Source organism: Chinchilla lanigera, unplaced genomic scaffold (genome assembly GCF_000276665.1).
Source record: "Chinchilla lanigera isolate Chin_1 unplaced genomic scaffold, ChiLan1.0 scaffold00064, whole genome shotgun sequence".
NCBI lineage: Eukaryota > Metazoa > Chordata > Mammalia > Rodentia > Chinchillidae > Chinchilla > Chinchilla lanigera.
Genome location: NW_004955465.1, coordinates 12,381,466 through 12,404,987, shown reverse-complemented (window position 1 = coordinate 12,404,987; position 23,522 = coordinate 12,381,466). Strand labels below are relative to the sequence as shown.

General features: G+C 43.8%; 1 protein-coding gene across 2 annotated transcripts in view; it reads right to left on the bottom strand.

Moving 5' to 3' along the window:
* Exoc2 (exocyst complex component 2) overlaps positions 1 to 23,522 on the bottom strand; it is a 129,749-nt gene that overhangs the window by 52,184 nt on the left and 54,043 nt on the right. For both annotated transcript variants that reach the window (XM_013521838.1, XM_005398935.2), the window contains 6 exons: positions 16,603 to 16,728; positions 12,613 to 12,737; positions 5,805 to 5,870; positions 5,526 to 5,683; positions 5,076 to 5,197; positions 3,955 to 4,016 (listed from right to left, as the gene is read on the bottom strand). In XM_013521838.1, coding sequence (XP_013377292.1) covers positions 3,955 to 4,016; positions 5,076 to 5,197; positions 5,526 to 5,683; positions 5,805 to 5,870; positions 12,613 to 12,737; positions 16,603 to 16,728 — 659 coding nt within the window. The remainder of the gene's footprint in view (positions 1 to 3,954; positions 4,017 to 5,075; positions 5,198 to 5,525; positions 5,684 to 5,804; positions 5,871 to 12,612; positions 12,738 to 16,602; positions 16,729 to 23,522) is intronic.

Here is a 23,522-nt window from a genome sequence, read left to right as displayed (position 1 = left end):
GGGGGTGGTTCTGCCCTAACCAGCATGGCCAGAGGGCCTCCGAGACCAGAGGCCGAGCTGGCGGCATAAGAGCAGCTGCCCCCCACCAACAGGGCAGGACACAAGCTGCTCAGGAGGACAGCGGCACAGCACTGCTGAGGGCAGAGGAGGAGGCCGGGACATCACAGAGCTCAGTGCAATTTCATGCAACTGGGGCTGGGTCAAGGGCCAGGGATGGGGCAGGGCCCATGTTAGGCCACAGCTAGGAGGGACCCAAGTTCCAAAGCTGCGCTGCTGAGCCTCTCTCTCCTCAATATTCACACCACATCACAACCCTTCAAAGATTTTTTGGGGGGAGAAATAACTAACAAAAAGAAAGAACTGATAGCACATACATCCATCAATATATATGTATGCAAACACATGTAGGCGTATAGATGGATAGAGACAAGTTTATTTTTTAGAAAGGAGCCGTGACTTAATGAAAGTGAAAATAGTGCCTCAGCTTCACTGTATTTTTATCACTGCAATTTGAAACCACCAGAAAGCACCACAAAGAATATTTAAGAGCCGAAGTACAAACAAGGAGAGGTAGGGAGTACAGGATGAGACACTCACTGCACAGAAGGCATCTACAGAGCCAGTGTCTTTGCGAACGTCCACCGTGCACAAGGCCCTGTGCTGGGACCAACATACAGAAGATCTTAGATGACTGACCTTATCCATCTGACCTACCTACTGTGGCAGGCTCAAAAACATAACGACGTCAGAATGACAATAATCATAATATCGGGCATATGTAGATGAGCCTACGGGGCAGGTTCAACATGCATTCACCCTGTGTGTGCACCCAGACGTCTTCTGCTAAGATCTGAACGAGACTGCCTTACTATTTACACCTAGAGTAGTAAACAAACGGACAGGAATCTCCGACAGCTCAGGCAGCAGTTTCAGTTAAACTGGGAATAAATGACAGTCTCAAAACTCTCTGTCTTTGCTCTGAAAGCTAGGAAACAGTACTATCTCTGTGCTGTCAGTGAATCATCCGACTTGGCTGACTGTGAGAAGTTATCACAAACCATTCCAATTCTTTTGAAAGAAGAAATTCTCAGAATTATCCAAAATGAAAAAAAAGCAGAGATCATATTCAACCTGAGAAGAAAACAGGATGCTTTCAAATGAGCTGCTTAGGAAGAATGCAGTGAAGTCCTAACCTGACACCATGGTTCAGTGACACCTCGAGAAGGGTTCTCTGTCCCAGCCACGGGGAAGGAAGCGAGCACACGGGATCGGCACTGTGGAAATGTGAGGAAATGTAAATTGGAGGCTATGGTGCAATGTAAGCCCTGTTCAGAGTCTCAGACTCTTACACACACTGGGCTGAATTACTCAAAGCTGGAATCTAGACTGTGTGCGACGTGTTGACTCACCTATTCTCCTAAGAGAGGCGGGTATGAGTGGCCAGGAGAACCGAGTTAGCACTATCGAGGCCAACATGTCAGCGCCTTTCGTGGGAGACACTCAACTCCAACATGTCTTGCCTGGCTCCCAACACAGGGAACAGTGGTTGTTCACTCACGAGCCCAAGGCTCTAGTCCGTCCATCCATCCATCCACCCGTCCTTCCTTCCTTCCTTCCTCCCTTCCTCCCTTCCCTGCACATGCTTATGGGGCTCGTATGCAGCACGGGTAAAAAGAAACCAGCCACTTCCTGTTACAGTGGCACTAAGGGAGTCAGTCTGCCCGCGGTGTGGGAAGTGGACCACAGCAAGCTTCTGCGTGACCCTCTGGGCCACCTTGCCAGAGCAAAGCCCGAAGCGCTGGGATTCGGCCACCATGTGCGCCAGGAGCACAGCCCCAAAGAGGGATGGAGAGCCAGGATCTATTTTATGCCCTAGTATTGACTTTGTAGCCAGCTTTTTTAGTTTTAATGAAATAAAAAACCTTGGCAACAGAGACTATTTTCTCAAATGGAACATGGCAAAAGCTACAGTGCGGCAAGCGTCAAACACGAGGTGCTAAGGTGACTTGATGTCTGATCTGCTCACGTCCAAGTCATTTGCAGCACATCACTCAGTGGATAATGGTCTAATCACCCCTCTGGTCTATCTTTCAAGTTCACTACAACAATCACAATAAAGCTGTATGAAAGAGCTTTAAAAATGTAGTTAGGAATTATGTAAACTTAAATAATAACGTGGACTCCAGCCATTATAAATATTAATTTAACAAATAAAAGTCCTGTAAATTTGTCCAAAGATTTGCGGTTTACAAAGTGCTTTATTTTTATTTTTATTTTTTTGGTTTTTCTCCGGTACCGGGAACCGAACTCACAACCTTGCGCTTGCCAGGCAGGCGCTTTGCCGCTGAGCTAAATTCCCAGCCCCTACAAAGTGCTTTAAATCTACAATATCTCACTTAATCTTAACCCAGGGCCCTGGCAGGAAGTGCTGGGCTCCTGCATCTGAATGAGAGCGAGGGCTTGGGTGGCACAGGCTGCTTGGGACAGGCTAATCCAGGGGCGCAGCACACTCTCCTGCAGCCAGCACTGCCAGCAGGGGTGTGATGGGAGCCACATGCATGGCCACGGACGCAACTTTAGGTCTTCCAGTAAACCACATTACCAAGTACAGAATGTTAATCTTAATATAATTTACGTAATGCAGTATGTCCAGACTTTAAGATGTCGACACATAACCCTTATAAGAAGTTGCAATGTTTTACGCGCCGTCTGTGCGTGCGTTTCAAGCTGCCCCACTGGGTGCTGCACACCTTTCTATAAAGACTTGGAAGGAGGTGAGTCAGTTCTGGCAAGGTTGTCATACAAATACCAGTAACAGTGACTAACAGAACAGAGCCAATCAAACTTTTTTAAAAAATGCTTTAAAATATATTAATGGATTTATTAAAAACAATAATCTTTCTTAACACATTAACAGCATAACTGTATTTACAGAAACTCTTTTCTAACCTACACTGCCACTGAAAGCAGCCTGTATTTGCATACATTTACAGTCAGGAGAGCCTTGAACTAGGGAAGAGTGGAGCAGCACCCTCACCCCCAAGAAAAAAGTTGGGAAGTCCACGGAGAACAACAGCCACCAGGTGGGGACTCTGCTCCCTGACAGCCCAGGCCGTCCCTGTTTGGTGCACCTGGGCGGCCAAAACATTTTACTTTTGTCTCCTTACCTAGGTGGGAACTAGAAGTTCTCTCCCCAGAAAGTATTTTTTCCCATCTTGCTAAGGACAAGCGGAAAGAGGAAACACCACCTGCTCCAACTGCTCAGATCTGCACTCCTTGCCTCTGCAGCTGGGGATGTGGACACACAGGAGGATTCTGGCCACTTCGCCTGGGGACTGTGGTCAGCGCTGGGTCCCTGGACAGAGCCTGACCTTTGCCTGGCAAGGCAGGTGGCCTTGAGTGACCAGTGCACGGGGTCCCAGAGAAGGGAAAGGCCTGGAAGGTCAGCAAGAGGGAATAAGGGAACCACAGCCTGTACAGCCAGGGCCAATCTCACCAACACAGTCTCCCTGGGATTGCTGGGGGGCTGCCCACCGGGGTGGGAACAGCAGAAATCATGAAAACTAAAGAGGCGGTGACTGCAAGGAAGGGATCTGAGGCTCAGCTGCCTCCAGCCTGCGATGCATCTGCAGAGCCTCTTGCTTCTGTCTGTTTCATTTTATCTCAGGGGTCAGCAGCAGCATTCCTTCCAGGTTTTTCTAAGAATTTCAAGTTGCTCAGCAGTATGGAGTTAAGCATAATTGAAAAGAAACCCACTGTTTTCACTAATTTTTAAATACCTGTGATTAAACAAAAATAACTCTGAGGAGAGAAACTTCAAGAAGCTTCTGTTTTAAATTTACAGAAACTACTTACAGGTTCCAATGCACAGAGCAGATAGCCCTTATGAATGTAACAAGTCATGGGCTTCAGGTGCAGTAAACACAAATACTAATCAGAAGAATTTCAACTTACGAGGGAAGTCAGCCCTTCATTATCGACAATCCAGTCCTCTTTTTCAGCTAATCGTTTTATTTCTACAAGGAAAACAAACCAGTACTTTTTATTACCATTATCTCATTGTACTTTACAGAGATAAAAATCTAAAGGTTATAGTTTTTAATTATTTTATATAGGTTCATAAAAATTTGGTGAGTGCAGGGATAAGAATATAATTCTAGTCCATTGAGGATTTAAATATGAATTATTCACTGAATTTTTCCAGTAAAACATTAATGAAAATAAAAATTTTTACTGCGTTGTCCAATTTGAGAATTGCAGACTAGGCACAGGAACAACTTGAGACAAGAGCACTTACTGGGGGTTCTTCATAACGCTAGACAGGTTCATAACAGCCCTGCAGTGTTTCCCCCTAAAATGTCCGGGTAATGCCTGGGATCTGTCTACAGGCTCTACCAGAGTCCTGCCGGCAGCAAGCTGACTTTCAGGTGGCTGAAGGGAGGCCGCTGCCAGAGCGGGCCTCGGCTCTCCCCGGGACCCCACCCTTTCCCAGGTACACTGAGCATTAACCAGCACGTCTGCAGCCAGTCGACCGCCTCCAGGAAGAAGCCTGGCAGCAGACAGTAACAGCACATGCCATTTCGAACAATGTTCTTGATCGTCTTTGGAAATAATACCCAACAAGCTGATTTATGAAGGTAATCCTTACCGCTTATGATTTATGTAGGAAATCCTTAAAAGTTTAAAAAGTTCAAAGAAAATGAGAAGCATCTATACTTTCTAGTATCCAGAGAACCACTGCTATTGGTCTTCTAATTTTAGAATGCTTTTTCTAAATTAAGATTTTAAAAATATACACATTTTTAAATGGGTGCGTAATTTATATACATTTTATATTCTACATTTTCTACTTATATTTTGAAGAATTTTCAGGTGTATCCACCTTAATGTCCGCACTGTCTTATATCTCAACTTGTTATTGTTTCTTTTAGAGGATATCAAAAAGCAGTATCGAAAAAACCTTCTGGTGAGTAGGTAGAAATGAAAGGCACTAAATACTTAAATTCTCAGAGGAGTAGTTTCCTCTAAGTTTTAAAGACCTGGAAGCCGGGGAGGTGGCGCAGCTCCTCACTCACCTTCTGCCGTGTGCTGCAAGGTGACCATCACGCAGCGGACGCGCAGGTCCAGAATGAGGTCCTGCACAGCCTGCAGCACGTCGTTAGGGATCTCGAGGGCAGTCAGAGACTCGTAAGTGAGCCTGGAATGCAAACCCAAGACGCCAAGTGAGCAGACAGGAGCCATGCTTCCAACCCCAAGTGCGAGCCAAGAACAGGGCGCAGGAGATTGTGGCAAGGACAGACACAGCTATGACGGTGACACCAACAATAGTGGTAAGGAGCTGCACACGTGACCTCCACACCAGGATGTGCAAGAGCTGTGCTACCAGGTGACCCGTGAGAAGTGGTGGGGGCCGCGGACAGGGGGCAGGAAGGAGTATTTCCTCTTCTGGCCTGTATTAAACAGTACGTCCCATGATGGGTGTACCCCACCCCCAAGCAAAAGGAGCGATGCTCCTGAGGACTCACCGCAGGGTCTGGATGACATGTGTGAGCCACTGGCCCGAGAGCTCGGCCCTCACCTCCCAGCCCCCGTACTGCCGGGCCTCGGCCTCCCGCATGCTGAGGGGCAGCAGGGCACCACGCAGCAGCTTCACCAGGGCCTGCGTGACTTCCTGAATCATCTTCTGCAAAAGGTCAATGGAGCCACGCTCAGGGCGGTGGAGCTGGAGGGTGAAGGCTCTGCCTCTTCTCTCATTTTGGGTGGGTCACGCTGCGGAGGGGACTCAGCACACCTCCCTCACTCACCTTGAAATCACTTTGCCTCTGCCTTACATTCTTTGACCTTTCAATCTGCCCTGACTTCTCAGCAGTCTGAAAAATTAAAAAGCAAAATAAAACATATTAGCCATCTTGTAGAAATAATCCAGAAAAATGAGAAATGCATCAGCAGTTGCCATGAGAACAGGAAATATAACCTGAGTAAATGGAGCACTTAAGAAATAACAGAAGTTTTTATTATAGATTAATTAGAAAATATTTCTTAGGGACTGGGGATTTAGCTCAGCGGCAAAAGCTCCTGCCTGGCAAGTGCAAGGTCGTGAGTTCGGTTCCCGGTACCGGAGAAAAACCAAAAAAAGAAAAAAAAAGAAAATATTTCTTATTCTAGCAAGAAGTCATTTATCTTTCTAAAACCTTGCAATACAATTCCCATAAGGGAGCCTAAGAATTAGGTTGAAATTACTAGTGCTCTAGACAAATTCCCCACATGCTGTTTCCATCAATAATCCCACGTGGCTAACACAATGCAGCTCCCTCAGACATTCTTATCAATTCCTTATGACCAGCACAGAAACAACACAACTCTGAGTTAGTGTATAGTGACCCTACAGTACCCGTGCAGCCCCTTGGTAAATACTCAGAAGCATTACCGATGTCATTTTATCATTTAAAATTATGAATCACTGTTCTTCTTTTAGGAGTCTTACAAACAATTTAAAAGAGAATATACTGTATGAATAAATCTTTTGTTTACAAATATAGCTCATATTTTCTATTCCTCTAATTTATGGAAGACTACACTGATTAAAAGAGAAATCTATTCAACTGGATTTCAGTTAGCTTTTAGAAACAAGTAAATATTATTATATAAAACACCACAAAAGGCCAAACTTAGGAAACTTTCTAAAGAAACAATAACAAAATTACACTATGTACAAGTCTGACACTTCACTGATGTAATGAAAAGTTATCCCTTAAAATTAAAACCCTCACTGGGCATGGTGGCACATGCCTGTCATCTCAGCACTTGGGCGGCTGAGGCAGGAGGAGTGCCCTGAGTTTGAGGCCAGCCTGAACTCCATAATGAACTCAAGGCCAGCCTGGACTACACAGTGAGATGCTGTCTCAAAAAAAAAAAAAAAAAGTAAAATCCTCAGATATATAAAGTTAAGAACATGTCAAGACACCTTTCAATTTAAGACTTGCCACATTATAAATGGTAACGATACTGACTTCATGTTAACTTTAAAATATAAGTAATGTTCAGTGTGTGCATATACCCGTATCCATATACACATCTATAAACTCTCATATAGTGTATAAGCTAGCAGGTGATGTGTAGTTGGTTTTTTATTGTTTTTCACTTGTGCATGTGCCTGATATGGTCGCTTCCTTCTCCTGTGCCAGGTGGCAGCTGAAATATTATCCGCAGAGCCCTCTGCCCCCTCCAGCCACTGAGGATATTCTTTACTGCAGGGCCATACCTGTTCCTTTCAGAGCTGTCTCTGAATTCAGGATGACTTTTTTTGTCTGGTTCCAGGAATTGAACTCATGACCTCATACTTGCCAGGCAAGGATGACTTTTTTTTCTTTCTTTTGTGTCTTTTTTGAGTCAGGTCTCACTATACAGGTCAAGTCGGCTTTGAATTCACTTTGTAGCCCAGGCTGGCCTCGAATTCAAGGCAATCCTCCTGCCTCGGCCTCCCAATCCTCGGCTGGGTTTACAGGTGTGCACCACCATGCCCAGCATCAGGATGACTTTTTAAAAGTCTACTTTGGTTCTGTCTCTAGAAGGGCAGAGCACCAGGCTTACCTAATTCTCTTCCCAATAATATCTGTATTTTAGAATATATTTACACATGTACAGTATGCATGCCTATGAATATATGTATATGGGTGTACACATGTATTACACACAAACATGCGCATATGTGTACACATGCAATTACAATGTGTACGCCATGTATGAGATGTATCTATATGTTGTGAGTGTACGAGAGGGAGAGAATCAGTAGCTGGCACGTGGGGACTTGGGGGTATTCAGTAATGTTGGTGAATAGATAATCACCCAGGCTTCAGTTCCTCAGGACTATCCAGAGCATATTTCACAAAGCACAACCTCCCTGAATTCAGGGCTGTTATAGAAATTTTGGAAGTCCTGGGTCCCAACACCACAGACTGGCCTGAAAAGAGCCCCACCAGGTACAGCCTATAAAAAGCTCACCAGGCTCAGCTCCCTTGAGGTGTGCACTCATCAACCGAGATCCTAGCATCTATGAGAAGGCTGGGAGTTGCCGGGTGTGAAACGGGAGCTACTGAGCTGCCCAGCACCTACTGGACTGCCCGGAGAACCGGGACACCGAACTGGAACTGCCAACGCTTCAGGGGCTTTGGCACGGCTGCTTTTGCGTGTCAGTGTGATATGGCTACAGACCACCTGGACATCTGGTCAAACACTGCCCTACATGTGCATACTGCTGGGTGACTGCACGCTGACATCAGAAAGCTGACTAAAGCGGATGGTGCTCCTGACTGCGATGGACCTCACCCCCTCCACTGAAGGCCTGAGCAGAACACAAGGCGGCTGTTCTTTTTGACTAAGAGGAGACACTTCTGTCTGAACACCTCCATGTGGGGACACTGGGTTTGGTTCACCTCTACCTGCCTTTGTACCTGCACTGGAACATCTGCTCCTCTTGTACCCTGAGCTTGCTGGCATCAGACTGGAACTTACGTTAGCAGGCCTCACATCTCATCCTGCAGACTCACTGACTAGGGACTTGGCAGGTTCTGGGACTGTGTGGGCCAGTTTGTGCACATGCATCTCCTCAGGCACGTGTTCACTTCCGTTTCTCTGGAGCAAGCTGCTCTCGGGAACTGTGAGATGCACTACAGAGGAGGGACGTGCCACTGTGTGACTGTCTATGTCTGGACTGTCACAGGGTGTCTTCTCTACTGTATCCTCCAAAATACAACAGCTGAACACTGTACGGGTGGGGGGGAGTTTGCGGGGTTGTGCGTGCACACGTGAGTATGCATATATGCGCTCCTGTGTCCGTTTCGGAAACCTAGGCTACGTTTTGCCAGAACAATTTTGTCTACAGAACAGACTTCTCAGGAAAGTACGATGACACCTACTGGCCAACAATTTTATAAAGTTCAGACACCTGTTTCCAAAACAGGCAAAGTGGAGGGGGGAGAAAAGTGAGGTGCACAGTATGCTCCCTCCACTTGTTAATAAAAAATTACTTGCCAGTTTCATCGGATAGGAGTTAAACATCACAAACATAAAAAATTACCTAAGGTTTGCTCTACAATTTCCCAAACAATGGTACATTTTGATTTACATGAGTCATGCACCTTTTTAAAATGTTGATTTCTAATGTTTAACAATGATTTGGATGTTTAAAGATTTTTGTTCAAAAATGCACTAATATTTATGACATATCTAAAGGTGAGATCTTTATTATTAACCATTTCGTCAACTAAAAACCTTAACTTTTTCCTGCACACACAGACCAAAACTCTTTTGTGGTAAAACCAACGGCTAGATTTCACTGTTTTGATTCACAGGTTACTTTACATGGTCCTTGCTGGTTTAAAGAACTGACTATTTTTTAAACTGTTGGAAATTTCATTTAATTCTTTAACGGACAAACAGTTAATAATACAAGATGGTTCTATCAAAAGAAATGTTAAGTAAATTGTGTTTACTGAAAGCTCTTTTGTATGAAATTAAATATCAACTATCAAAAAGCCCAGGGCTCTTCCCAACATTAATTTAATTATGTTTCTGGGTTTTACTTATAGGTTTGCAATGAGAGGCACACTTTCAACTCTTCCACCCTCTGCTATCTCCTTCCCTCCCGTGTCTTTTGAGCTCTCCAGTAGAGGATAAATAATCTTAAAGCACGCCTAGATCTGCAGCATGAATTATACACTTAATAATTATTATCATAAACTTTGAAAAAAAGATTACAAATGTAAGTTGGTAGAAATAGCATAGGCATCTCCACCTCAGTAGAATAATTTAAACTTTTTTTTTTCATTTTAACAGCATTATTGTCCATGAGATCTAAAGTGGGTCATTTATTTTTCATCTATATATATCATATACAAATTTTTAACGTAAGTAGGTACAACCTAGAAGGAAGGAAAATACATTCCCTCTTCACTAAGATATGCCAGATCAAAAACTCTTAGGAGTTTTGACTCTGAAAAGACTCAAAGCAACTCCTGTCCACCTGGGATGGATCACCTACAGGAAGTGATCCAAAGGAGAAGCAGCAGCACTTAGCTGAAAAGGATGACATGGCTTATTAAACTCCATTTCCCAGGGGCTACCCTGATCCCACTCAGCTCTATTCCGGTACACCTCATGAGTATTTTTCTATTCAGCTTTGTTCCTTGAACACCTATTATGTGACAGGCAAAAAGATTTCAAACACTAGATTTTTTCTTTACCCAGTTCGGAGCCCTCATGTGTGCTAGGCAAAGGTTCTTCCACTGAGGCCCGCCTCGCCTGGGAATAAATTCAGTTCTACACAAGAACAAACCCCTCATCTGCCAGACCCTTGCAGCACTTTGCTTCTACTACTTCCTGCATCCCCTGCCCCATGCTGCAGAGCACAACTCCATGTCTTTGCTACTGGCATGGATTTTTTTTTTTTTTTTTAAATAAAAGGAGGAAAACATTAACAGACAGACAACCTTTTACAAAATAGCAAAAGAACGGTACAGACCACACAGAGTTACAAACAAAGTGGTAGGAAATTAACAATGCTTGTTGTATTACATATTGATATCTTCAAAGTGGTTTCCCATGAAAACAGAGACATACAATATTGATCCATCAAGGACTCACTGACAGTTTCTTTCAGCAAAGAAATACAAGACAGTAGAACAACTATGTTAACTAGCCTGTATATACATACATACAACATTTCTCCTTCTTTCCCTTCTCTTTTCCCCCATCCCAGTTGCCCTTTACCCTTGAGTGTTTTCCTATCATTTCACAATGTCTATCATACCTCCTAGTTTAAATTAACTCCTTCAGGTTTTACACTAGTGAGCCAGTGCAGTGCTTGCACATGCAGGTCTGATTTATTTCACTTAGGAGTATGGTCTCTAATTGTGACCATTTACTTATAAAGGCCTCAAGTTTATCTTTCTTTATAGCTGAGTAATACTCCATTATATAAAAGCACCAAAATTTTCTTATCCAGTCCTCAGTGGATGGACATTTGGGTTGCTTACACAATTTAGCAATTACAAATTGTGCTGCTATGAACATAGGTGCACATACATCATTGTGATATGATGTTTTTAGATCTTCTGGGAAAATACCCAGAAGGGGAATAGCTGGGTTGAATGGGACCTCTAGACCTAGTTTTCTGAGGAATCTCCAAACTGATTTCCACAGTGGTTTCACCAGTCTGCATTCCCACCAGCAGTGGAGAAGGGTTCCTATTTCTCCACAGCCTCGCCAGCATTTGTTATTGGTTGATTTCTTAATGCTAGCCATTCTTACTGGGGTAAGGTGGAATCTCAATGTTGTTTTAATTTGCACTTCTCGAATGACTAATGATGTTGAACATTTTCTCATGGATTTATGTGCATGGAAAAGAAGCCCTGGAGACCTTAGAACTCCCAGACACCTCACTATTTGTCCTGAGTAGGAGGGGTCTGACACAGCAGAGACCATGTCTTCACACAAAATAACAAATTCAATTTCAGCCAGCATCCACTATCTGTGTTGTCAAGGCTTAAAGACGCAGGAAGTCATTCTTGCCATCAGGAAGATCCCCGCCTCCCCCAGGGACCAGCAGATAAAACAGTGCCATCTTCTCCACCCTTCAGGTGGACCAGCAGCAGCCAGAGAAAAGGGCTCAATAGACTTTAGTACGCTCAATGGGAGATGACAGAAATGAGTCCGGCACCATGTGGGACATGAAAATCAACCCATTACATCTCTGCACCACCAATTACTGCTGCTCCTTGACCTACAAGGGGGCTGTGTCTTGATGTGTTCATCATGAGCAGGAAACACCCCGGGTAGAAGACGCGGAACAGACATGGCCTGCGGGACTTCGTCCCTCAGCACCACAGAACACTGCGTGGGACCACCCTGCCACCACCCAGCAGCACAAGAGAAGGTTACAGCACTGCACCAGCAGCCTGGGAAACGGGCAACTCTGACGCAGTTTCTACAGGATGCGTATGCTTTGACGCCACTGTAAAGTGGAGTGCACTGGGAACATGGCCATCATAGCAAAGACACTGAGGACTCATGAAAATGTGAAGGCTTATCAGCACTTGTGGAGGCCAAGATGGTGGGCTGATTACACAATCTTTCAATTCCTTCCCACTGAGGAATTCCACTTTCTATGGATGACTTCAGACCTGTGCAAAAGCTGTCAGCATTCTCGCCTTATTTTATCACTTATTCATAGTCTATCACAGGAAAATTTCATTTGCAGTTTGGCCTGAGTAGCATTGTACTTGATTCTGAAACCTTAAAAATACTTCATTTTCTCTCTCGCGCGCTTCAGCTGCTGGTCTATTTACTCCTTTTAGGCACTTCCTGAGAAAGATACCCTTATGCTACTCTCTTCACAGGTAAGAATACTGAGTCCCAGAGTAACAAAGGAATTTGCTCAAGATCACACAGCTACTAGGAATTAGGGCCTTATAAACCTTTTAACTCACCTTAAAATATACGACACTGGTTAGAGGTGTTGGGCCTCTAAGTTTTTAAAAATTACCTCAAAATCTAAGATTTTCAAGACCAGAAATGTAGCAATGTGGCTCCACCCAGTCCAATTTGTACACATACCTCACTGAAAAGGCTTCCATTGACATAGGAAATCCAGAGTTTCCAGAAGTTAGGCAGCTGGCTTAAAACAAGCTTGGTCAATTTTTCAACAAATGCCACCCTGTGTGGAGTTTTATATCTCCATGCTAAAGGAGCAAAGAATAAAACATTATGAATATATGTCTGAATCAAGAATAAAAATCTATTTGAACACAGCTCTTGTGGCCTGGCTCACTTCCTATATATGTGTGCATGTACGTTCTTCCCATGCTTGTATACTCTACTCATGCATACATACTCCACTCACACACACACTCCACTTGGGCAGGTACACTCTTCCCACCCACGTACACTCCCCCGACGTACACACACGCATCCCACACATACAGGGTGGTGCCTCAGTTCACAGACTCAATTCTCTCCACATTCCGGTCACAAACTAAACTGGATGAGAACCACATCAGATTTCCCTGTAACAACAATGTTGAACCTAACCACTGAATTTGATTTGGTTCTCATCCAACTTGGTTTGCAACTAGGATCATGGAAAGAATCAAGTTCATGAACCAAAGTACCACTTACACTCTCCCTGTACATATACACTCCTCCCACCCATGTACACACACATTGTATCCATGCATATACACTCTACCTGTGTATACATACTCTCCCCATGTATACATACTTCCTGTACATACTCTTCCCCACCCACATACATTCTACACATTCTATATACACATACAATGTACAAATAGGTCTCACAAAGTACGCCTTCATAAAGATCATTCCCTAGACCCTGCTCCCAATTAGTGAAGGAATACTGCCTTTTCACTGACTTAAAAGAAAAAATTCCCTTTTTAAAAACCGTAATCAGAAGTAAAATAAACTTCTTGTTAAATCCATTAATAGGCATTTTAACTGAAATAATATGATAGAAAAATTATTTAAACAATTCTAAATGAAAACAGTAAATTAATTCCCAAAAGATTCCTTCAGCTGAAACCTTTTATGGTATGTTAATGATGAAGTTATTCTGTATGATTCCCCACAGTGGGGAAGGCTAAGATAGCTCAGTGCTGCCAGAGGACCCTATGGCGCTAGGAATCCTACAATTACCATGCTGGGGCTCAGTCACCAAGGTTTAGGAGGACAGCAGGGTCCCCCTGGGAACACCTCTTACACCTATTTGATTTGGTTTTTTATTTCCTACAAACCCTTTTCAATACACATATGTATGCAATGCCTCGTCTTCCCCCATTTCTTCTAAGTCTACTTCATCCAAATTTTGATCATTATAATTAATAAATAAATCTGGATTTTTTTTTTCTTACTGAATCAAATCTGTCGTAGTTAAAGGTCACATGATCTGTTCCTGACAGAATAGCACTTAATTTCTTAAGAAAAAAGAAACTAGGGAGATATGACAGAAATGCCCTTATACCCCCAACAGAAGTCAAAGTATGCAAGACCCATGAATTCTGCTTTGATCACAAAGTTGAGAATGAGCCAACTCAACTTTATCCACACCTAAGGTTTACTATAAGCAATCCTTCATAATGTCTAATTTCAAGCAATAGCTTTGGGGAAATTAAAACTGATTTATTTGACTTCCACTTCTAGCCCTGCTGGAGTAACATGAAGTAGACTTAACCACAGCCATAAAGGACTGGAAAATGGGACAGGGAAACAGAACAAAAGAACCCTCAGGCACAAGCAGTTTCAACATTGGCAGTAGCAGCACAGTCTGTGACTGGAGGAAGGGACGCCTGGGGCAGGCTGTCAACCACCCAGGCTTTCCGCCTGCAGTGCCTGGACGACAGAGGAAAAGGAAGAGAAACTGAAACAGCTCACGGCCCTTTCTGAGCTAGAAAGATGGAGATGGAAGTTGGGAGAGGCTGGATGCCTGGATGTATGGGGAAGAATTCAGTAAAGGAAGGTGCTATATAGACAAAAAGCCCAGCACCCTGCACAGGGGCCTCTGAAGTCTTTTCGAAGGACAGCACCATGCACATGTGGAGTAATACTCCCACACCAGGCCAAGACCAACTAGGAACTGTAAGCTCAGCAATTCCCACAGCACAGCACACTTGTCAGTTCTCAGCGTGCAGGGAGAACACCCTTGTGAAGGAACTTGGCTACTCGGTACAGACCAAAGGACCATGCCTTGGTACATGGGCTGCAGGGTTCCCAGAATGCAGGCTTTTGTAATCCTGCTCTAGCGAAGCTGAGCAGCAAGCCTAGAATCGACTGAGATCATCTTTCTAAACTGCCTGAATGATAAAACAAAGGCCAGCACTCTAAGGGAGCGCAGCAAAGCCCAGATGCTCAACACTGAACACTCGCAGTGTGTGCGAAACGACAATGAGCAGACGCACCCCAAAGCAAGGCAGTGTCAGCAGAGGCAGAAATCTGTTGTGACTCTACCTGGAAGCCAGTCCACAGCTGCAGCACAGAAACAGTGCCGGTGACAGGACCAGCATGCACTGACAGCTGTCACAACCGTGCTCCCAGATTTAAAGGCAAGCACAAAGACAGTAAGAAGGGGAAACAAAGCAGCCGCTGAGGTCTAGCTCAGGGGTGGGGTACACGCTTAGTTCAATTCCCCAGCACCGAAGCAAACAAAAACCCAAGGAAATAGTACCTGACAACTTCAGGTTAGGCTAGAATAAAGATTAGAAAAGCTTAAGGCGTGGCATTTGACTGCAGTGATAATAAAGCACTGAGTGAAAAAACGGGGAGGGGAAAAGAGTGAAGAAAAAGTCTTAGTAATACACTACCATGGTTTGTGTCTGGAGTACTCCCAGGCCTCACGTAGCTGTGGGGGGCAGGCTTCTTGGAGGGGGTTGAATCTAGAGTGCAAGATAATTCAGTCTCAGGGTGCGACTGCTACCCCTGCCCTAGGATGGGGGGCCTGCATCCAACATGAGGGACAGAAAGAGAGTCTCCTCTCCTTTCTTGTTGACCTTGCCATCCTCCACCACCAAGACCTGCTGCCCTCTGCGATGCCATCTGCCTGGGAGCCCACCAACTACGCACTGAAACTGCGAGCTAAAGAACCCTTCCCTCCCTTCAGTCTAGGTGCCAGGTATTTTGTCTCAGCAGCGAGAGATGTAACTAAGACTCGTATAGAACTACTGGTCTAACACACATGGAACTGCAGCCCCAGAGAAGCAGTGAAGCAGAAAAATATTTGAGAAAATAATGGATGAAATTTCCCCAAATTTAATAAATACTTCCAAAATTTGATAAAGAGACCCAAGATGCTTGCCAACCCGGGCAGGATAAACTAGAACTGTTTACGATGTAATTCATTACCGGCAGCCTTAATGGCAGTTTCTGATGGATCTTGGCAATTTATTACAACAACTTCCGGTGGTGAATGGATACCCAACACACTGTCCTGCTATCTATGGGAAGGCAGTGTGTTTTAGAACACAGAGGAAAGCTGCAGCCAGAGCCTGAGGCTGTCCACATCAGACTCAGTACCAAGCACAGAGAGGCTCAGGGATCTCCTCTGCCGCCAGCCGTCACACGGATGCTCACAGCAGGTGGGGAAGGAGAGTGTGACAGAAGCAGGCTGTCCCCTGCCACTGCACCAGCAGTGATGGAGGGACGCATTGCTCTCAACATGAGTGCACTGTGCGTTCGAGACGTGCTCACAGCGGATGTTCATATTCACTAACAAAACAGGAAAAGTCCCTCTAACACTTGCACAGAGAATATGCACTAAACTTTAACTATAAGGTAAGCTGTTTCCGTTACTCTAATTGGATTTCCTGTAAGTGTTTCCGAGAGGAGATCATGAACAGCCGGTGACTGATGGCCTCTTGTTTGGTACATGAATGAATTATAAGCAATACATTTTAGCTCACACAGGCAAGGAGGTAATAGGTAAACACGCACTTTAGAAAGTTAAGAAATGCAACACGGTCATAATTTGGGACATTGTATCTTGGGAAAAATGACTAGCAGTTATTTTTGTGGCTTAATAACAATTTTTGCAGTACTCACTGTCGTCACGGCCAGACTGAAAGCTGCCGCCCCTCTTCAGTGAGGCCGTCTGGCTGAGGTGGCCCAACACGGAGGGGCGGGGGTCGCTCTCCAGGTCCAGCATTGGACTGTGCAGGCCGGGGCTCCCTGGAAGAGAGGTGGCATTCCCATCACCCTGCGTCTCTGAGGCTGTTTCTTGCTTGACTGTTCCGCTCTTTCAAATAAAGCATTTAATAAGTAAGATCAAAGGTGTTTTCTCCGAAGAGCTTTTAGAGTCGTTCCGACTGCGGCAGATCACCAAGATGCAATCCCGTGCTCTGTCTTCACACAGAGTTCTAACAAAGCCCGTGCGGGACCTGGATGGCATTTAGAACCACGGGCAGCAAAAACAGGGGTAAGCTTTGCTGCAGTGAAAATCAGGAGAAACCACTTTTTGCAAAACAACTCTGGCACTTGGAAAGAAAACCACAGATGTTTAATCTCCCTTTTTCCTCCCCTCCCTTCTTTCCCTTTCTTCCTTTCTTTCTCCCTCCCTCCCTTCCTGTTTTTCTCTAGTACTGAGTATTAAACCCCAGGCCTTCACACTGAGTTACATCCTCAGCCCTTGTCATGTTTTATTTTGAGACAGGGTCTCTTTAAACTGCTAAGTTGCCTGGCGTGGGCTTGAACTTGCAATCCTCCTGCTTCAGCTTCCCAGAACACTGAGGTGGTTACAGGTGTGCACAACCACACCTGGCTTCTTCTGTTTCTTTTCTTGGAGCAGACTCATGAGTTTGCACAGCACAAATCTGTCACCTCCCCAAGTGCCACAATCCACATTTAAATCCCCATTGCGTGTTCTTTCTTTGGGAAGTGGGAGTTCGTTCTCCCACTGGTGCAGATCCTTTTCACCCTACCCTATTAACATTCCAGAGGCCAGAATATTCCTCCCATCCAGAAATCTCCTTCTCCTAGATTCATCACACACTAAGATAATGCTTTCTCTTTTTTCCTTTTTGCTTTTTCTTTCCTTCTTTTTTCCCCAGTTTTATTTTTGCAGTACTGGGGAGGGCACTTCAGGGCTTCACACTAAGCTAATCCCTAAGCTAATCCCAGCCCCTTTTTTTTTTCTGTTCTGGAACCAAGTCTTACTAGATCGCTGTCGCCCAGCTGAGTCTGAACTTGGAGTGCTTTCCCCTCAGTCTCCCAGAGTGCTGGGATCAAAGGTATGCACCCCACGGCTGTTAAAACCCCTGCCTTCTCAGTTCCCTTACCAGAAGTCTCACAGAAAACACGCGGGACAAGGTTTCAGTGTTTTCCAATCCAAATTATCCTGAGAATCAGGAAACAGTTTTTCCAGCACGGATCTCAAAAGCTCTTTGGAATGGCAGGTTCCCCATGTTAAGGACGCTGGTTCTCAGTGGTAAAGTTCACTTTGGGGATCTGCAGATGAGTCTCCGCCTGCTATTCTGAGCTCTCCCGAGGAGGAACAGACAGGACTCAGTGAACGTTCACGGGCCTGGTCCATGAACAGGACTCTTCAATATTCTCCCTACAAAACACCTTCAGCCGGGTATGGTGCTGTGTGTGCCCTGTGACTCCCTCCTTGGGAGACTGAGGCACAAAGGTCACGTGAGCCGGTATCTGGGAACAGCGGGGCCACAGACAGACCTGTCTTCAGCAATACCAAACAAACAGGTAAGTTTGAAAAGACATGTCAGGGGTGTAACTCACTGGTGCACAAGGCCCCCAGCATTGTGCTGGATCCCCAGCATTGCAAAAAAAAAAAAAAACAAAAGAAAAACAAGAACAAAAGAAAAGCGGGAAGGGGAGGAAGGAAAAGTGGGAGGGAAAATTTTCCTGCCTTATTTACTATCTGCCTCCTCCAAAAGCCACACTCCCCTCTCCTCTGCTCACTGAGCTTCCGTCCTTCAGGACTCCAGGAGAACTGTGGCTTCTGCAGTCAGTCGCCTCCTACTGCTGCAGCCCCGCTTCACCCTCTGCCCCCGCCCACAGGTGGGCGGCGCTCAGGGGCCTGGGATGGGGCTGGGTCACACTCTGCCTCCTGCTGCTCAAGACTCCCACACTGCCCTCTCAAGGCTACAGACCTAATATTCCATCTCCACAGACCCCACTGTACTACGCCTGGCACAAACCACTCCCTCCACCTTTGGGGACCGATTTCAAGTTACTCACCAGGAATTGTATTTCTTATTTAAAAATGACATTTTATAAGCTTATGGATTTTTAGTAGAGTAAAAAAATTTAATATTTTAATCAAACAATCCCTTTCAAATAAGAAAATAAGGTAATTTTATGCCACTAATAATGCTACTCCATACTATTTATTTCTTAAGTATATCCTTTCACCCTTTGAGCTTCTATGTACCCCTGCTATGTGACTTGTTTCCCTACTGGACCAACAGTAGCTCAGCTAATACTTGTGGCCCCATAGGCTGACTGTAGCCTGACCCACTCTGTACCAATGCTGTGATGTTGCTGGATAAATTACCCCTGACAATGGGCTTCCATGGCCGCCCTCTTGTGACCCCTTCTGGAAACCCAAGAGCTATTCTTTCTCTTATTTCCAAGGAAACTCCCCTAACTCCCTCCCTTGGCTGGCACCTTCACTCCTCTTCCACACGGTGGCACAGTCTGTAGGGTGCTGCCCAACTGCATGGACAGTGCCTGCTCACTGCTACCTGATAAGGTCCAGGGAAGTAGAAATGAAGGTTGTTAGAGATTTTAGTGGGATACAATTTTTGGGAAGACTGCATTCAGACTACTGTGCTGAAGGCTGAGTATACATTCCTACCTTGGAGAATATTACATCTAAGATAAGATTTCTATAATTCAAAATGTTAAAAACAAAAAATAATGACATACAGTTCAGAGTCAAATAATACAAATAGTAAGAAAATAATACGTTTCGATTAATTTTTTCCTATAGTAAATAGGAAGTTTGTGGGTAGAAATTTTAATGTTTTATGTCACTTTAAGTTTATGTAGGTGTGGCTATTAAAAAGTGTAGAATTCAGTAAAGTAATATGAAAAACATAAATTCTGACTGATACAGTAGGAAATATAATAAAAAGACTCAAATTCAGCATAATAAATATGTATAAAAATTTGTAATTCAGAAAAATGTACATTAAAAAGTGCAAGAAGAGAATGCTTTAACTTAAAATGCTGAGTGCTGCTCTTGCAGGTTCCAGGACTATAAATTTATGATTAAGAAGAGAAACACTACACCACATAGATACCATTCCTACATAAGACAGCTGTCATTGTTAAAGTGGATCCTTAGAAAATATTTTTTCCCCCATAGCTGGTACTTTGACAACTTTAATTTAAATGGCTTAATATCACATCACCTAGATTTAAATCTCAAATTTTGAAATCGTTATTTTTTTTACCTTTAATAACAGAACTGGAGTAAGAATATGCTTTTGTCCTATGGGAAAACACACCATCCACAGTCTGCAATGTCAGGGAAAGCAAGCTAGGCATGAGCTAATTTCTGCACCGTGGCCTCGTGCTACAGCAAGGGCAGCACAGCAGGAGGGTGCGAGGAGCGCCCCACGCCCACACCCCCACGATGTGTCAGCAGCTGGGACACTCTGTAAGCCACACTGTGCCCAGACTCACAAGCCCCACACACAGCACTGGGCACTGACCTAGACCAGGCAGGCACTGCTCTCCCGAACATTCTGGTCCTTTCTGTCCAAAAATGAAAAAAAAAACCAAAATCCTATCATGCTACTTTACCAGGAATTAGGAGGATTATACTGTGAAGAGAAAACTGATGCAAACATTTTAAATACTACTTGCCACGGGGCGGGGAGCAATCAACCCTTGAGGATTCTCATATGCCTTTTAAACTCCAACTACGTGACTGGGTATTTTCCCTCCACAAAATTATTAAAAATAGAAAATGGTTTGTATAATAAGCAAGCATTACTATAAAAGAACAAGCTACAAATACATGATTTCTGTACAACATAAAATCAGCAAAGTCTTTAAACCATCTCATAAGAAATCAGCCTATTTTCTCATGATTATTTTACTTTACCATAAGGCAGCAATGCACATGATGTGTTTAAGAGAAACACACTCAATTCACAAAGTGTACGGTTGTGAACCCAAGTAGAGCAAACCACCAGGGCCTTTCTGCTGGGTCCTGCTGTCTGCGACATGCAGACCCTGCACACCGCACACTGTCCTCCTTGCTGTATTCTCCATAGAGCCCTACGTGGCTCCATGCACACAACCAGCCGAGGACGGTGCTCAGCTGCACCCTGAGGCATCTCAGTGCTCGCTGGCAGTGGAGCCTCTGTGGATGACAGACCAATGCGGTCTCAAAGCTGCATTTACCCTTTTCCAACTACTGTTGCGTTAACAGGAATTTCGACAGGTCATTTGTTTTCTTAGCAGCAAATTTTCTCCAGAAACGAATTCTTCCTGCAAGATTTTCCCCTGGATCAAATTATTTACTTATTTATTTTTTCTTGCCATGCTAAGAATCAAACCCAGAGTGTCCCACATGCTAGACAAGCACACTGCCATGGAGCTACATCCCCAACAGATGGTAACTTTTTAAAAGCTTTTGTCAAACACAAAATTATTTTTAGCCATGATGAAAAAGTTGTAACTTTATGCTGTCATCCAGGCCATTCTGAAAAAACTGTTCACATGTTAGAAATGAGGGCAAGGAGGAATTCTCTGAGGGGGCCTGGGGGTTATGCAGCTGGCGTCGGGTTGGTGGCAGTTCTGAGTCACATGGCAGTGCTGCACACCATCCCCGAAACAATGAATAAACTACACAACTTGCAAAATCTTTTTTGGTTGGGAAATTCTGATTCTATGATCCAAATTTTGAATCTGAAATTTTAAACCACCACAGCGGGAACAAAAGGGAAATGTGTATTCTCGTTGCTGTTCCTTCCACTCAGGACCCTGAGGGGCAGTTTTACCTGAACGTGCAGACAGGCAGACTCTGCAAATACAGCAAGTGGAAAACGATGCCATAAGTGGGAACTAGGTCACAAATACATGAAAGCCAACAAAAACAATAAAACCTTATTAGAATTTTAGATATCTGTTACGGACATCATGGCTTGGCTACTTTAAAGACACTAAATACCAATAAATATATATGCTCAAATAAATAAATGCTTATAAGCAGTGGCAGGGAACCTAGGGCATTGAGTGGTTTTTTTTTTTTTTTTTTAAAGACAAACATGTTAATGTATGAGTTTTTTTTTTAATCTAAACTAAAACCTCAATATTCAGGTTAAATGCAGCGTTGGCATTCTGCAATAAAGAACTGGATTTTGGGTTGCTGTTTGGGTACTTATCTCTGAAAGGTTCATTATCTTTGGGTTGTAAGATCAAAATTATTTCACTGTAATCTGTCAGAGTTACCTGAGGAATAACTGCAGGATAAATATTACTCTGGAGACAGATCTTCAAATAGGAACATAACCCTATAGCATGAAAAGTCATTACTACAGTATTTCTAGTTCTAAAATTCTAAACAGTATTTATAGAAGAAACGGTACAAACAAAATTCTAGGAGTAAATGAAATGTGCTTAGGATCTAACTAAATCTTAACTTTCCAATAGTGTTCAAGTTATAGTTTTATCAATATAAAAGATGTATCTCTTCTCTACAAATGCATGAAAGAAAAAAGTTCCTTAAAAATGCACACACAACACACATTTACTTTAATTTCTGACAGTTGAGTCAGTACCTTATTTCTGCTATTAAATAAAAGTTTCTACAACATGCTAGCAACATTTCTGAAAGGAAGTCTCTTTCTAATTGATTTTTCGTATACATTTAACAAATTATAAACGTACCTAAAATTAGGAAACTACTTTTGGAATACTGTATAAACACAAAAGACAAATTCTGTTTAATAACAGAAAAAGTTGAAAAATTTGTTTTTAGAAGCTGGGGAAGTTATTTTCTTCAGATGACTCATGCAACTATCCTAGTCACCTCACTATCTTTCATAATTTACTATTAATAAGATGAACCTTGTGCTACTTTTTCCATCTGAGAAATTTCTGCTACTTATGCTAATCTACAGAGACCTAAAAAGATCTCTGGCAAAGCTCATGAACTTAAGGACTTACACTAAAATGCTGAATCCTATAATAATCAGATTAAAAACTAAGGAATACTTCAGAAAACTTTTAGGAAGCCTTATCATGTATCAGTCAAATCCTTTCAACTCAGGCTGGGCATGGTTTTTCCTATTTCAAATGCAAATAGCAGTCAATATTTGCTTAACAGGCTCCACACAATACAAAGGGCAGAAGAGACCCTCCGGAGCCTGCAGATGTGGAGCCAGGTGAGGAGCTTTCCTGAGTTTCTCACCCCTCGTCCATCCGGGCGCAGTGAGTTTTCTCACAGTCCGCACTAGCGGGGGACACTGATCTACCGCCCTGGGCCCTCCGAAGGGCGGCCGACTTCCTCACCGCCTCGCGACACCTTTGAACACATTTCCCTGCGCACAGCGGGTCCTTGTCCTGTGCGCAGCCCGACCACCCACTGTTGCTTGTTGACCAAACACTCAGGCCCGGCCTCCAGGACAGGGGCAGGATGGGGTTCCTTTCAAGCGCACCACACAGGAGAACTTCAATGCCAAAGCTGCAGCAGGGGTGGGTGTATCAAGGCAGAATTACAAATTCCTCAGAGAAGACCTGTGTCAACAGATAAAAACGCTCTTTTTGATCTTCTGATTCTTTATATATCTAAGGCTCAGACATGGACATTTCCTCAATTTAAAGGGAATCATTTAATCAGAATTAAAATAAGGAAGTGACAGTAACTCACTCCACTCTGAATTCTCCTAAGCTGGATCCAGGCCACATTTCTGATGTACACTTAATCACTCAAAACAATAGCTTAATATAGGAAATGTATTTTAAAAGCAAAACTATAGGTGTGATCT